We start from the raw sequence: 17,328 nt of genomic DNA, 5'->3' as shown, positions 1-17,328 counted from the left end.
AACCACCCCTAATTAATAAATTGTATAAGTCCTTTATGCACCATTTTTCTCTTAATGACAACCCAAGGGTTGTCATTAGAAAACTTAAAAAAAAATATGAAGGGTGAAATTCGTAAATTGGCGAACTTTAGGGACATCGAGTATAATTTATGCAAAATTAGAAAACGTGTAAATCGTTAGTTTGTGCAACAACAAAATGTGGGAGACTGTAATTGTAATGGAAAGTGATATTTCCAAACATCTATTTAATAGATTCATACATATTTGTTATTGATTTCTAGTTATACCCTTCAATAATTTGAAAATAAAAAATTTGTATAACACATCATATTATTAAGGGTAATTTAGTAAATTTGTGTGATTTATAAAAAAAAAAAAAAAAAAAAAGTTTGGAAATATCAATTTGCGTGAAGCACATGTTGAGTTCTTCTGATACTCTGATTCGAAAGTCAACTCTGATCACACAAACATGGCAGCAGCTTCTTCGTCAATGGCGCAAGCAGTATTTGCAGCTCGATCTACAACGGCGCCGTTTCATTGCACTTCTTTTTTACCCAACCTTCCTTTTTTACCTCGCTCACCTTCTAATTCATTTACAGCTTCTTCCAAGCTCCAAATTTCAGGTAAAAAGTTAAGCAGATAGTTTTATATGATCGAGATCATTTTTAATTTCTATTCGTATTAAATAATTGTGGCTGTCTGTTTTGTCTCCTAACTTGTCAATGCGCTTTAGTAGTTGTAAGTAATCATAGACTACTGCTTTGATAGATTTTATTAATTAAAATGGAAAAGAATTGTATATTCAAAGTTGATACCTCACGTTCGTAGGATTGGGTATAATTGTTGTATGTTCGAAGTTGTAATTAGAGTTAGTTTAGGGTTAAGAGTTGATGTTAATCGGTACCTTGAAATTAATCAGGGATAAATATCTTAGGTGCCTTTGATAAAAGAAAATGATTAAGCATTGAATAATTCAAAATATGAATTATTAGTTTGGTTCTTAATGACAATAAAATGTTTGATACTAATGAACACTATAATGATCCAAAATTCGTGTATTAACCTTTTCAATGAATAAATAATAAATAAAAATTATATTGTAATTGTTTAGTAAGTATCTGGATACAATTTATGGAGAATATAAAAGGAAATGAAGGTGCTCAATGGTTAAAAGAGTATTGTGCTTTTGAATTTATCAGTTATGTAGCTTAGGTATCATGCTTGTTTGTTGAAGTTAGCTCTTGATTCGTATACTTGAGGAGTTACTCAACTGATCCTTATTTATAAACATCAGCCTGTCTTTTTGTACAATGGTGGCAAAAGAGAATAGGAAAAAATAAAAAATCAATCTTTTCGCTTTTTTAATTATGATTGAAGTTTGTGCTTGTGAGAGACATAAGCCTAGTGACTATAACGCTGAATCTGTGTCTGCTGGTGTGTGGTGCTATTTTCTGTATGTTGGATTGTAATGTATGGTATAAAAGACACCATGATAACTCGTTTACCTGATAACGGTAATCTTTATGAACAGGATCCAAGAGATCGTTATCATATTGCATAAAGGCGTCCTCAGAGGATACATCTGAAACTTCGGAAGTTGGGGAGGTATTCGCGGGCTTAAAGGAAAAGGTAAGCCGTTAATTACTCTTCCTTTATATAAAACCGATTAAGCAACACTTTAAATGGCACTTGTGATTTTGAAAAATACACGTTTCTCTATTAAAGGCAGTTATATATTATAATATATTATATTATATTATATACTTTGATTCCCTACTGTTTTGACTTAAGAAATGAATAACTCTGATAACAATTAACATATTACTCAAGTTTGAGAATAGACTGATATTTTCAGTCAATATAACACTCATTTAGATTTTTTCATGTTTATAGTGGGATGCTATTGAAAATAAACCAATGGTAGTTATCTATGGAGGAGGGGCGGCCGTTGGCGTTTGGTTGGCTGCCACTGTTGTTGATGCAATTAATGGTGTTCCTGTGGTAAGTGATTCGCTACATCCAGCCTTCGAGAAAATAATTTAGTACTGTAGTTTGATTATATGCTTTAGTTTTGAAGTTCTATGTATGTGACTACTTTTGCAAGCAGATCCCGAAACTCATGGAACTTGTAGGACTCGGATACACTGGATGGTTCATCTATCGATATCTTCTCTTTAAGGTTAAACTTCATGTTGCCAACATTTGAAAATATTCAATTTCTTTTGTTCTTTAAACTATGTTTTCGATATGCAGTCAACAAGAAAGGAACTGGCTGATGAGATCGAAGCACTGAAAAAGAAGGTTATTGGATCTGAATAATGTATGGTAATTGGAAATTGCTAACATGTTTCTCAGTCTACACTTAGTTTATATATTAGTTATCCAAAGTTGTTTATATGCACCTTTCCACCACACTCTGTACGTGTTTCAGTTTGTTGTATCTGTATTCATTCCTGTTGTAAATTCACTATTTTTTATTGGAAATAAATTACCTTCATGATCTTCATGATTGAATTATCAAACTGATAATACCGAGTTTATTAGATGACAAATTGAGGTGAGTAGGTAAATGGTCCAAGGACATTCTCTATAAGATAATATTGAACTTTCTCGGAAGAATATTACTCCATCTAGTGCATGGACTGAGGGATGAAAGAATATGAGAGTCAATAATATTGCGAGCCTGCTGACCCGAAAAGGTCTCAACTGGAGCCGAATACCATAAATAAGAATCTCGGTCAGTGGACAAGTGAAGGTGACCCACATCCGAGATTAAAGAAATCAAAGTTTGCAATATCTTGACGAACCCAATTCCATAACCACGAGCCATTCTGAAATCTGTCTGCAATGGAACACTTGGGGTTCGAATCATAAGATCCTTCCAAAAACGAATTGATTCACCATTTCCTACCAAGAAGAGAATTCACATAAATTATGTTGCGATTTTTTGTATTAATTTACTTTTGAATGTCTTGGTGTTTATACTTAATCTACTAATCTCTCATGTTGTTGTAGTCATTAACTTGAAACACCGGTTACTGCTCAAAATTAGCATAGTTTGTTGAGTAGCTAACGTGGCGTTGTCAAGTTCAGTCAGTTCCATGTGACCGGAAGTTTGATACAGTACATTTTTATGTCATTATCTTCACCATCTTCAACTTTCCAGTGGCACCACCACAACCAAGTTGCACCTTTCTGTCATCTCCACCTCACTTCCACCTCAGTAGTGACGGAGCTTGAAGAATATTATAAGGAGGGCCGGATATGTCATGTTTTATCAAGAAGATCAAATGATTTTAGCGTACAATATAAATTTTAGTATGTTGGTGATATCTCGAACAAGATAGGGCCTTTCCCGGATGGGAGGATGTGAACTTAAAGTAACTATAAAATAGAAATTTGTAGCCTTTTGAGTTACGAGCGTTTGAGCTTTTAAATTAACTAAATCTGAATCTGCATGAAAGATATGACTAAAACTGTGACAACTCGTAAATTTTATGGAACTCAAAGAACTACAAATTTCATTTATATTGTGGGGGGGCCACAACTCTACTTGCTTCAGCTCCGTCATCGCACCTCAATACATAATATTTAAGGGATGTGGTAACTTGTATATTGTTAGAAAGGCAATCAAGCAAGTTAACCTAATTCACATATATGTCATGAGATTTGAACGAAAACCTTTTAATTGATGGACTTCTTGGATATAGGATAAAAGCCTATTGATTTAAATTATATGTGTTCAAATACAAAGTTTTGCTGTGTTCTCTTATCACAAACATAAATAAAGATATAGGTTATAAGCTTTTTGAGAATTTTATTAAAAAGTTTGGTTAGATCTCAAGTGGTGTGTGGATTTATTGAAAAGGTTTAATTGGCTGAGCTGGTTTTGGTGGGTAGATTTGATTTGTGTCAAAGTCCCACATGGGCCTATTGCTATTCCAATAAATATAAAAGATACATATGGTCCAAGTTAAATTATTTTTGTCACTTTTATTATTTTGTATTTATTTAGGTAACGCTATAAATTTATTATTATTATTATTATTATTATTATTATTATTATTATTATTATTATTATTATTATTATTATTATTATTAAAAATATGATACTCATACACACACACACACCTACTAACAACTTATACAATTATCCACAACAACTTGTACAATTATCCACAAGTATGTACCACGACTTTTTATTAAGAAGTTTGAGGGCTGTTTCTTTTTATTTGGAATTAAGTGTTGTTCCGAATGCTTCTGTTTAGAAAAAGGTCACTGTTTTTATGTCTCCTACATACATATTATTTTTTATATTAAGTGACAAAAAATAATATTATTATATACTGAATTAAGAGTTGTACAAAAACAAAAATGACCCGTGGAACCACGAGTTTGTTTAAACGAAACAGTTTAATGATAGGTATTAAGTGAACGTAAATGCTAAAGTTATTTAGTTTTATAACCCGTGGAACCACATAATCCAACTAAGAAACTCGTCAGCTGAACATTTCATCAAACACTTAAAATGCATACTTAACAATTCACATCCAATCATAAGAGATAATATTGGTTGTTATTTTATTTAAAAGTGTAAATCAAAATATAAATGTAGAATTGGTTTCATTCTGGCTAACTTTTATACCTTCTCGTACTCAATTCAAAATAATTAATTAAAATAATTTAACTATTTAATTTTAATAATTAAAATAATTATTAATAAGATTTAATAATAATAATTAATTAATAAGATTTAATTTTAATTCAAAATTATTTAAATTAATGACATCACTCACCATGCTTAGATTTTTTTTTTCTTTTTAATTTTTTCTTAACAAAGGAATTAGCCTAATAATGACATCATCATTTTAGCAATATAATAAAAACTATAGATAGATATACTGAATTAAGAGTTGTACAAAAACAAATTATTAAGTAAATAAAATAAAGTTAATATCTATCCGGATTTTAATGACTATTTTTTAAAATTTTTTGGTCATCTCAAAATTTTTCATCTAATTAAATTTGAACTTGAGATCTTTGGTAAGCGTATCACAACGTCAACCAGTAAATAATCTTATATGAATTTTAATGGATTATTATATTTTAATGTTTTTATCTTCATGCAATGTTAAACACTATTCTAAAGATGGTACTCACCCCGTTACATTATATTGATCCTGTTTTAATTTCTAAAAATCTTCATTTTCAAGTTTAAATATTAAATATTTTTGTTTATATTAAATAAGTTGTATTATATAACGTTTGATTAAACTTGTATGAATGTATCGAAAAGACGAAAAATTGATTGGTTAACTACGTCCATTGCACACGTTCGAGTGGATTTCAAAAAGATCGAAAAGACGAAAAATTGATTGGTTAACTTGGATAAACGATCCGAGTACATATCTTAGGATAGCATAGATTAGCAAAATGTTTCATCTCGTGTATTCTCGTGTTTTAGTCTCGTGACTTATCATATATGGTTTGCTAACTTTGCAAACTATTGTGATCCTTGTATCCTTTTGGTTGTTTAATAATACTTGCTTTTCAAAAATAAAAATAAAAAATGAATGTATATTGAGTTTCAAATGTGTAATAATTGTGTAAAGGGCGTGCAATTTATTTATACAAGGACAAAACTAACATCGTAAGTGTTTATTTATATCTTTTCCTACCTTGTTTGTTAGTTTGCACATTTGCGGCGTTTTATTTCGTCTTTGTCTTGTAAGTATTCGGGTTTCTTTCAACATTTGATGAAAGTATCTTTTGTTTTAATAAAGTAAGTTTTCAATATATATATATATATATATATATATATATATATATATATATATATAAAGGTAGAATTTATCATGTGTATCTTAAATCATCAAAAATTTCTATGAGACACTTTTTGTAGGACAAATGTGGGGATGGTATCAGTAACAATACCTTATCAAACCGAGAACGAACAACATAGAACCGATATCGAAAAATGACCAAACTCTTTCTCGAATACCGTAGCGAATTAACGGTATCAGTACGGTACCGGTATCATTTTTGGTTTTCGGTACTAATACCATATATACCGAAATCTAACATGTCTAGTTAAACTTTGCTTAGTCATCGTTAGCCCGTTAACTTGACACAAAACTTTTAAAGTAGCTAAACTAGCACTTAATTTGCGTACAATTGTTGTTCTCTCATTAATATGCACATATTGCATACTTATTCAGTAGTTATATATTCATCCATTTACCACATAATATCTCTTGAATGTTATATATACAAGTGAAGACTTGTAATGAGGAAAATAAATGAACTAGTCTAACTCTTACGAGTTTAGAACAAGCAACTATATGTTTTTCTCTCAAATGTGAAAATATAGTAATTAACTTTTTTTACGTTATTAACAATATTACATTATACCTCATGTCCTTTTATGTTTAAAAATGATAGGGTTTATTACTTTAATTTTCATAAATATTAAATGGAAAAGTAATCGAGTGTGTGATGAGTGGACAATCAAGACACGATTTTGTGTCTTATGTGTAATGTGACTCTTGACACATTCATTCGTTAGTAACTTTTGGAATGCTAAGGAGGCTATGGAAAAAATCGTCCCGTCCTCACATTCACGATGCCCGGACATTGCACTCGTTGTGGTGGGGCACAACCTACCTCCAAAATGCCGGGATGCAAATGGTCAAATTTGCTTTAGCGAACAATATTTTAAGGAACTTTATTGCGAAGCAACGGTGTAGTATTCAAGTTATCATATTGTGATTGAATAAAGAAGTACCATGACTTGTTTCGTACTCTCACTTTCTCTTCGTACACTACTATTTACGTTGACAAGGTATATTGTATAACAAGTAAAATCGGTAGTGTACGAATAAGTAATTGTAAGAAAACGGTATGAAACAGACATTATGGATTAATTGGTTCCTGAATCGTGAAACATTTTCCTAATTAAGTATTTCGCTCTTCACAAGCCTCGGGTTTACATAAAATCTTAATTGGGATAAGACAAGAACGATTTTATTTCCAGACAAGAAGAAATCAAAATCAAGTATGAGAGAATCTGAATGTTTATGTGTCTTTCGAATGAATGCAGAAAAACTGTTGAAACCGAATATGTAATCAGTTTTGGTAGTTTTATTGAAGAGACATAACTCTTCATTTTAAGCGGGAAAAACGGTTGAAAGACACATTCTGTATAAGATGTATAGTGTCTTTTCGGTTGAGGTTTCGGGGCGCTGCCCCTTGGACCCCGCAAGAGAGCCCCCTTGACCCCGCAATTTGCGCGACGGTTAGTAATCAACTCTTACGGGCGTGCACTTCACACTATCTGAAGCCGTTGTTAATTAAGTATAACTAGCTAACTCTTGCATTCAAGTAAATCTCAATTAACTAAAATGAATGTTAGATGATACTAAAGTCATCGACAATATTGATATACTCCATTTTTAAATTTGGTTATAGATTAATTTCCATATGATTCAATTATTCGTGTATATTCGATATGAGTATGAGTATGTTTTGTTCCATAAAAGAAAAGGAAAGGGAGAAGGTGAAATTTAAAAGGCTTTGGTGATGACCATGTCACGTAGAAAGTGGTAAAAAGCAAAAGTTGCTTACGTGTAATCCCACACGTTACATGATGTGAATTTCATTCCAAGCCTTTTCAAGAGACTTAAAATTGAGAATCATAGTTTGTGAATATATATATATATATATATATATATATATATATATATATATATATATATATATATATATATATATGTCTTACTATACTATAAGTGTTGGATATAGTTTATGTATTGGTTTATTTGGCCCGTATTCTATAAGGCCCGTTAACTCATCTATAGTCCATTAGGTTTATCACTTATTCTACTTCTATTTATTGTAATGTAATCCGCAGCCATCATCATCAAGCAATAATATTACGCTATTTATCAAATGATTTAACATGGTATCAGACGGTATCTATCTACGGCTTCACCACCTCAAAGTGTAATTTCGTTCTTTACGACTCACAAATTAATAGCTCCTGCCACTTTCTAACGAAGAATCAATATATATAAATTATAATACTCTTATGCTTCGGTAGAATCGAGAACAGAAAGAAAGGAAAAGAAGAATTAAAGATCAACTTCACATGCTCCTCGATTTGTGTAACGTGCTTCTGATCTTATTCCTTTTATATTTAGTTTTCAAATCAACAAATTTGCTATTCTCACAATCAATTGTAGAGCCTGCCGACTAGCAATTTTATCTTCATTTTTTTCTCTTTGTTATCCTTATTAATAATTAGTAATATCTGTGACGACCCGGAAATTTTCGACCAAATTTAAACTTAATCTTTATATAATTCCGACTTGATAAGCAATGAATTTTTAATAAATTTTGAACCTCCGGAAAAGGTTTTACACAAGCTTTTGTTCACCCATTTATTCCGACGATTCACGAACGTCATAACTTGATTTAATTGTTTAATTGTTTAATTATTGTGTATATATATGGATTTATATATATTTAACTTTAAAATATGATAATTAAATATCTCATTAAGTATATTAACAAAGTATTGTATATATATTTCATACTACTAATTTAAAGAGTTTTTGAACAATATATATGTTACTATTTAAACGACGAAATTAACTTATGTTAAAATGTATTTACATATAATGTATTACGAGTGTAAATACATCCTTACAAGTATTGAATACACTTTATAATATACCAATACATATAAAGGATAGCTATACTCGTATTTCTGTTCAATTTTCTCAAGAATTTTACTCGCATTCATACGGTATTTTTACCCATATTATACACAGCTTCTAGAAGTATTTACTCTTGGTATATACCAATAGAAATCTGCAATTATTTGTGTAATATGTCATCCATGACCTAATCAATTTAATATGTCAGCCATGACTTAATACATTTTAACTTATCTTAGATATTTTCACTAAAAGCCAAATTTTTAAGCCTATAAATAAACACCATTTCTAACTCATTTTTACACATTCATTTTCCAAATTTTTACTTCCAATTTTCACACACACTTGCAAGAACTCTCTCAAGTTTTGTTCTACTACTTCTTTCCAGCAACTTTGCATTCTAAACTTGAGGTAAAAACTCTACTTCAACTCTTGTTCAATTCATATGTTTATAGCTATCAATATAAGAGTTTATAAACTATAACATAGTTTAGTTGATTCTAAACTTGTTTGAAAAACTAATCTAATCTTTCTAACTTAACTCTAATAACACTTATTTATATGTATTATGATGTTATATTAAGTTAATATAAGAACTTATAACTTGTACATATGAAGAACACCTTGAAATTTAACATATATCCTTTAATCTCCATTCAGTAAAAAGCGGGCTATTTTGGGTTGGGAATTAAAAACCTATTTTAGACTTTGAGTTCGAGGCTAAGACTTTGGAAATATGTTAATATATGTAAATAAGACTTCCAGTATTTTTTTCATGATTTTAGACAAAGTGGAAGTATTTTATCAAAAATCATATATTGGGTGGATGCCGGGATTTTTTCAAATCTGTCCACCAACACAAAAAGAGGGTAAAACTCTAAACATTACTACTTGGAATGAACTTTTTGAATTGTTTTTGTAAAATTGACTTCTTAAGGAATCCATAGCAATTTGATTCACTTTAAACGGAGTTGTAATGAATATTTGGCGAGCAAAACAAAATCTGCTAAAATTAACGTGGTATGGACGAAATTTATATTATAAAAACTATATTAATCATATCCTTGTTAACTTTTCCTATATCCTATATATATTTGGACATGTTATCATTAGTATAACAAAATATTATAATCTTGATTAATTTCGAGATTGTATATATATAATAATCTTGGTACGTTCCATGACAATACGTGCACAATACGTTTTGATAAATCCTAAGACAATACGTACACAATACGTCTTAGTTAATTCTAAGACAATACGTATACAATACATCTCTGGATTGATGCAAGACAATACGTACACAATACGCCGTGGGGTAATTCTAAGATTATATATATATATATATATATATATATATATATATATATATATATATATATATATATATATATATATATATATATATATATATATATTGATGATAATGATAAAAACGAACATATATTTCATAGCATTATCCCTCAAGAAAGACAAGCTTTTAGTTGCAATTGTTCTATTTACAAGTGATATTCGTTTAAATAATAAAAGGTGAAGACAAAAGACAGATTCGACGAATTGAAGACGCAAACGATCAAAAAGCTCAAAAGTACAAAATACAATCAAAGTGGTTCAAATTATTGATGAGAAATGTCTCAAAATTACAAGAGTACAAGACGCGAAACGCAAAATACAAGATATTAAATTGTACGCAAGGACGTTCGAAAAATCGGAACCAGGATCAGAGTCAACTCTCAACGCTCGACGCAACGGACTAAAAATTTCAAGTCAACTATGCACATAAATATAATATAATATTTAAATAATTCTTAAAATTATTTATATATTATATTTATTTATTAAACCGTCGGCAAACTAGAAAACAAAGACATGTGAACTTCCCTTGGAAGTGTTAAATCCATGAGATCGCATGGCAGTAGGTGGCAGGCCACACCCCTATAAATTCGTGTGTTTTGGCTAAGTTTATATATCCTACATCTTTCTCTCTATCGCACTCGTAAACATATATATATATATATATATATATATATATATATATATATATATATATATATATATATATATATATATATATATATATATATATTAATTTTAATTTTAATTCTAGTAATAAGGGTATGTTAGCGAATGTTGTAAGGGTGTAAGTCGAAATTCTGTCCGTGTAACGCTACGCTATTTTTAATCACTGTAAGTTATGGTTAATGTTATTTTTAAATTAATGTCTCGTAGCTAAGTTATTATTATGCTTATTTAAGATGAAGTAATCATGATGTTGGGCTAAATATTAAAATTGGGTAATTGGGCTTTGGACCATAATTGAGGTTTGGATAAAAGAACGACACTTGTGGAAATTAGACTATGGACTATTAATTGATTTTATATTAACTAAATGATACCTCGTTGATTTAATATATAGACTTATAATTTGACGTATTTATGTATAACCACATACGCTTGACTGGGCACGGTGGGCGGGATATCTATAAATACCAATAATTGTTCATTTTACCGGATACGGAACTGGATTAATAGTTAATAGACTTGTTGAAACAGGGGTGGATTACATTCAAGGGTAATTGGTGTAATTGTTAACAGAGTAGTAAAACCTTGGACTACACGCAGTCGATAACCTGGTGTATTCATTAAACAAAGTATTAAGACCTTGTTACAATTCGAATCCCTAATTAGTTGGAATATTTGACTTCGGGAATAAGAATAATTTGACGAAGACTTTCGCACTTTATGATTATGATTGATGGACTATTATGGACAAATCCGTATGGACATATCGAATAATCCAGGACAAAGGACAATTAACCCATGGGAATAAACTAAAAACAACACGTCAAACATCATGATTACGGAAGTTTAAATAAGCATAATTTACATATTTCATATTTAATTGCACTTTTAATTATCGCACTTTTATTTATTGTCATTTTATTTAATTACATTTTTAATTATCGTACTCTTTAATTATCGCAATTTTATTTTATCGCACTTTTATTTATCGCAATTTCATTATCGTTATTTACTTTAAGCTTTAAATTAAGTTATATTTATTTTTAATATTTTACATTAGGTTTTAACTGTGACTAAAGTTTTAAAATCGACAAACCGATCATTAAACGGTAAAAACCCCCTTTTATAATAATAATACTACTTATATATATTTTTGTATTTTTACAATTATAAGTTAAAAATATAGCGTTAAGCTTCTTTAAAAGATCCCTGTGGAACGAACCGGACTTACTAAAAACTACACTACTGTACGATTAGGTACACTGCCTATAAGTGTTGTAGCAATATTTAGGTATATCCATTCTATAAATAAATAAATCACTTGTGTAAATTTGTATCGTATTTAATAGTTTTTCGTAGTAAAAATATAACTATTTTATACACCACCTTGCACACATCAAGTATTTTTGGCGCCGCTGCCGGGGAACGCTAAAACGCCGAAAGCGCAACGCTATAAAAAAAAGATTTTTTATAAAGTTCTTTTTTGTAAAAATATACGTTTTAATTATTAAAAACCAAAAATATAAAAAAGAAAAACAAAATATTTATATATTTTTAATAATTTGTTATATATATATATATATATATATATATAAAATTATAAAGTTTCTTTATTTTTATTTTAGTTTTTAAAATACACGTTTTTATTTATTTATATAATTATTTATTAAAACAGAAAACAGAAAAAAAAAATATATAACTCTCGGCATGGTACTGTAGCAGCCCAACACCTGGCCCGAAAACCTAGCCCATGCGATCGCATGAGCCAGAAGGCAAAATTTCATGCGATCGCATGAGGGTACCTGACACGCCGGGTTTGACCATCCAACAACAATCATTACGGAGTATTATTATTAATTATAATTAATTAAAACCCTAATTAGGTTTTTATTAATTTATTATTTAAGTTTTAGTTTTATTATTTAATTTGCATTATTTAGTTTATTTAGTTTTATAAATTATATAAAAATTAATAGTTTTATAAAATAAATAATATAAAAATAATATTTTTATAAAAATTGTACTTTTTACAACTTTAAGTTTATTTTTATATTTTGTATCTTTTTGTTTGTTTTAGCGTAATATTTGTATTTTTCGTTCGTATTTACTTTTAAGTGTAGTATTTTGCCATAGTTATTTTTATTTCTAGATTTTTAGGCTTTGCCGTAAAAGCCCTTAAGTGCTTTTTATTTAGGCTAAGATTTAGGTGCTTTAGAATTTTGCGACGCCGTTTTTATATTTTAGTACCTTTTTAAGTTATTGCCATTTGGGATATAGTTTTTCTTTTAAGCTTTAATACTTTTAGACGTAACTTTTAATTCTTAGTTTTTAGTTCCTTTTTAGTTTCGACGCGCTACTTTCTTTTTATTTTTCGAACTTTAATTTTTTTAACGTTTTTCGACGCGCTCTTTTTCTTTCTTATTTTTTTTCGCCACTATAGTTTTTAGGACATAGAATTTTCTATTTCTTCTCTAAAATTTCTTTAAATTTCAACGAAAAATTATTTTTAGTGGTTGAATTGATAGACATCCAAATTTTCTGTTTCGTAGTAATAGTTGGATTTGTTAGTGGCTGAGTTGTGAGCTTCCAATTTAAAGGGTTCTGGCTCCCTGCTGCATCTATTGGCTATTCGAAACGTGGGCAAAAGCAGAAAAGTCTATTAATTTGATAACTTATATAATTTTTCTTATTTTTATAACTAATAGGATATTCAGTGAATGCACCGAGCAAAACGTTCACCACCTTTTGTACGTTCACCACCTGTAACTAGATCAAGACATATAGCAAATATTGTCGCCGTTAATTTTTCTTTAGAATCGTCATCTAGTCGACCAAGTACTCCAATTCAAATTTCCGATAATCCATTTTTTGAACCCGACCTCACAATTGAGAATCCGGAGAATATTCAGGGATAATTCAGAGATCCTGAACCATTAATCATTCCTCCGGAACCACCAATCATTCATACAGAGATTGTAGAGGAACCAACCATTAAATCAGAATCCTCTAGTGATTCAGATTCCACAAATTCAATCATGGAAAATCTGGAACCTCTAAGTATGGAAGACCGAATGCGAGCTAAACGCACTGGCCAAGGTCACGCAATTACTCAACCAGACATTAATGCGCCAGATTATGAAATCAAAGGACAAATCCTACACATGGTAACAAATCAATGCCAATTTAGTGGTGCGCCGAAGGAAGATCCAAACGAACATCTTCGTACATTTAATAGGATCTGTACTTTATTTAAAATAAGAGAAGTGGAGGATGAACAGATATATCTCATGTTATTTCCCTGAACTTTAAAGGGAGAAGCCAAAGATTGGTTGGAATCGTTACCTGAAGGGGCGATTGATACATGGGATGTTTTAGTTGAAAAATTTCTTAAACAATTCTTTCCGGCATCTAAAGCCGTAAGACTTCAAGGAGAAATTGTTACGTTCACACAGAAGCCAAATGAAACTTTATATGAAGCGTGGACAAGATTTGGAAAATTATTGAGAGGATGTCCGCAACATGGTTTAGACACCTGTCAAATAGTACAAATATTCTACCAAGGATGCGACATCACTACAAGGAAAGACATCGATATAGCAGTTGGTGGTTCCATTATGAAGAAAACCGCAACTGATGCTTACAAAATTATTGATAACACTGCTTCCCACTCACATGAGTGGCACCAAGAAAAAGATATCGTTAGATCATCTAAAGCAGCTAGAGCCGATTCTAGCCATGACTTAGATTCCATTTCTGCAAAAATAGATGCTGTCGAGAGACGAATGGAAAAGATGACTAAAGATATCCACTCAATACGAATTAGTTGTGAGCAGTGTGGAGGATCACATTTAACAAAAGATTGTCTCAGTATTGAACTAACAATGGAACAAAGAGAGAATGTTTCATACATAAACCAAAGGCCTGGAAATAATTATCAGAATAATTATCAACCGCCAAGACCAATCTATAATCAAAACCAGAATTATAACCAAAATGTTCCATACAACAACCAACAAGGTCCTAGCAATCAACAAGTATCCAACAATACTTACAATCAGCAAAGACCTATTTTTCAAAACAAACCACCACAAACCGATGATAAAAAGCCAAATTTAGAAGATATGATGTCAAAGCTAGTTGAATCTCAAACACAGTTTTTCACATCTCAGAAACAAACCAATGAACAAAATGCTCAAACATTTAGAAATCAACATGCTTCTATTCAAAATTTGGAACAAGAAGTGAGCAACCTAGCAAGGTTGATAGGTGAAAGAAAACCGGGAAGTCTACCTAGTGATACAAATGCTAACCCCCGGAATGAAACAGCTAAAGCCATTACCACAAGAAGTGGTATTACACTTAAACCACCAGAAATACCTGTAATTTCTGATGAAGCTATTCCTACTCCACAAGAACCACAATCTGAACAAGATAAGGAAAAAGAACCGGTAGTTGAAAAGGTTAATGAAGATAACACAGTTAAGGCAAAACCTTATGTTAAACCATACCAACCACCACTTCCTTACCCGAGTAAAATGAGAAAAGAAAGACTTGAAGCCGAGCAATCCAAATTCTTGGATATGTTTAAACAGATAAATGTAAATATTTCTTTCATTGATGTGATTTCAGGAATGCCTAGATATGCTAAATTCTTGAAAGATCTAATCACTAATAGAAAGAAAATGGAAGAACTCTCGGTTGTTACTATGAATGCAAATTGTTCTGCAGTGCTATTGAATAAGATACCAGAAAAATTATCTGATCCAGGAAGTTTCACAATTTCATGTTTTCTGGGTAGTCTTAGTTCAATAGAAGCATTGGCAGACTTAGGTGCTAGTATAAATTTAATGTTGTATTCACTATACGCTAAACTAGACCTTGGAGAATTGAAACAACACGAATAAGCATACAACTAGCAGATAGATCAGTAAAATATCCTAGAGGGATAATGGAGAACATGCTAGTTAAAGTTGGTACTTTAGTATTTCTAGTAGATTTTGTTATTCTGGACATGGAAGAAGATTCTCGAGTTCCTCTCATATTAGGAAGACCATTCTTAAACACGGCCAAAGCAATAATAGACGTGTTTGGTAAGAAACTGACCCTAAGTATAGAGGACGAGAGTGTTACCTTTTCAGTTGATAGAGCCATGCAACAACCGCAATCTGCAGATGATACATGCTATTATATTCAAACTATAGATTCACATGCAGAATTGTTAGAAGAATTTCCAGAATTACAAGGAACTGGAGAATGTTCTTTAGGAGAAGGAACTGAACCAATTGATGAAACTGAAATGTTAGCTACACTTATGGCTAATGGATATGAACCAGCAACAGAAGAAATTCAAATGCTAAAAGAGGAAGACAGATATCGATATAAATCATCGATAGAAAAACCACCAACATTAGAGTTAAAGCCACTTCCAAACCATTTGAAATATGCTTATTTACATGGTGAGTCTGAATTACCTGTAATAATATCGTCTTCTCTTACTAAAAATGAAAAATCTCAACTCATTTCTGTGCTAAAAGCTCATAAACCAGCTATTGCATGGAAGATTCATGATATTAAAGGAATAAGTCCTTCGTATTGCACACATAAAATCCTTATGGAAGAAGGTCATAAAACGTATGTTGATAATGCTAAAAACGAACACATAATTCATAGCATTATTCCTCAAGAAAGACAAGCTTTTAGTTGCAATTGTTCTATTTGCAAGTGATATCCGTTTAAATATTAAAAGGTGAAGACAAAAGGCAGATTCGACGATTTAAAGACGCAAACAACCAAAAAGCTCAAAAGTACAAAGTACGATCCAAGAGGTTCAATTTATTGATGAGAAGCGTCTAGAAATGACAAAAGTACAAGTTACAAAACGCAAAGTACAAGATATTAAATTGTACGCAAGGACGTTTAAAAAATCTGGAACCGGGACCTAAGTCAACTTTCAACGCACGACGCAACGGAGCGAAAATTATAAGTCAACTATGCATATAAATATAATATAATATATAAATAATTCTTAAAATTATATATATATATTATATTTATTTATTAAAAAATCCGTCGGCAAGCTAGGAGCCAAACTTGGATGAGCTGTAATCCACTACTCCGCGATCGCGAAGCTGTGAAGGAGAAACCCTTCGTGATCGCGGAGCACACTAAAACTGAAATGGGGCCTATAAAAGGCAACGCATTCGATCGATATTTGACATCTTTTTCTTTCCTTTCTATCATACGTAAAATATATATATATTTTATAATTTTAATTTTAATTTTAAATTCTAATAATAAGGGTATGTTAGCGAATGTTGTAAGGGTGTAAGGCGAAATTCTGTCCATGTAACGCTACGCTATTTTTAATCACTGTAAGTTATGGTTAATGTTATTTTTAAATTAATGTCTCGTAGCTAAGTTATTGTTATGCTTATTTAATGCCGAAGTAATCATGATGTTGGGCTAAATATTAAAATTGAGTAATTGGGCTTTATACCATAATTGGGGTTTGAATAAAAGAACGACACTTGTGGAAATTAGACTATGGGCTATTAATGGGTTTTATATTAACTAAACGATACCTCGTTAA

The 17,328-nt window shown here is 30.7% G+C and overlaps 1 protein-coding gene and 1 non-coding gene across 3 annotated transcripts; one reads left to right on the top strand and one right to left on the bottom strand.

The window, feature by feature from the left end:
* Positions 1–409: 409 nt before the first annotated feature.
* On the top strand, positions 410–2,514 carry LOC139892995 (protein CURVATURE THYLAKOID 1A, chloroplastic-like). Of its 2 annotated transcripts, XM_071876125.1 has the most exons (5): positions 410–623; positions 1,532–1,629; positions 1,894–2,001; positions 2,108–2,179; positions 2,254–2,514. In XM_071876125.1, the coding sequence occupies exons 1-5, from the start codon at positions 470–472 to the stop codon at positions 2,317–2,319; spliced, it is 498 nt and encodes a 165-aa protein (XP_071732226.1). In that variant the 5' UTR covers positions 410–469; the 3' UTR covers positions 2,320–2,514. The 2 variants fall into 2 exon arrangements, with proteins under 2 accessions (XP_071732226.1, XP_071732227.1); XM_071876126.1 differs by lacking the exon at positions 2,254–2,514 and having other exon boundaries at positions 1,894–2,047; positions 2,082–2,160.
* An 11,644-nt stretch (positions 2,515–14,158) lies between these two features.
* LOC139895043 (small nucleolar RNA R71) lies at positions 14,159–14,265 on the bottom strand. Its single transcript, XR_011775514.1, has one exon. It is a non-coding gene; the product is annotated as a small nucleolar RNA R71 (small nucleolar RNA).
* Between the last annotated feature and the right edge of the window lie 3,063 nt (positions 14,266–17,328).

This window comes from Rutidosis leptorrhynchoides, chromosome 2, assembly GCF_046630445.1.
Source record: "Rutidosis leptorrhynchoides isolate AG116_Rl617_1_P2 chromosome 2, CSIRO_AGI_Rlap_v1, whole genome shotgun sequence".
Classification (NCBI taxonomy): domain Eukaryota; kingdom Viridiplantae; phylum Streptophyta; class Magnoliopsida; order Asterales; family Asteraceae; genus Rutidosis; species Rutidosis leptorrhynchoides.
The sequence above is the reverse complement of the archived record's forward strand: the minus strand, read 5'-3'. Positions and strand labels throughout refer to the sequence as shown.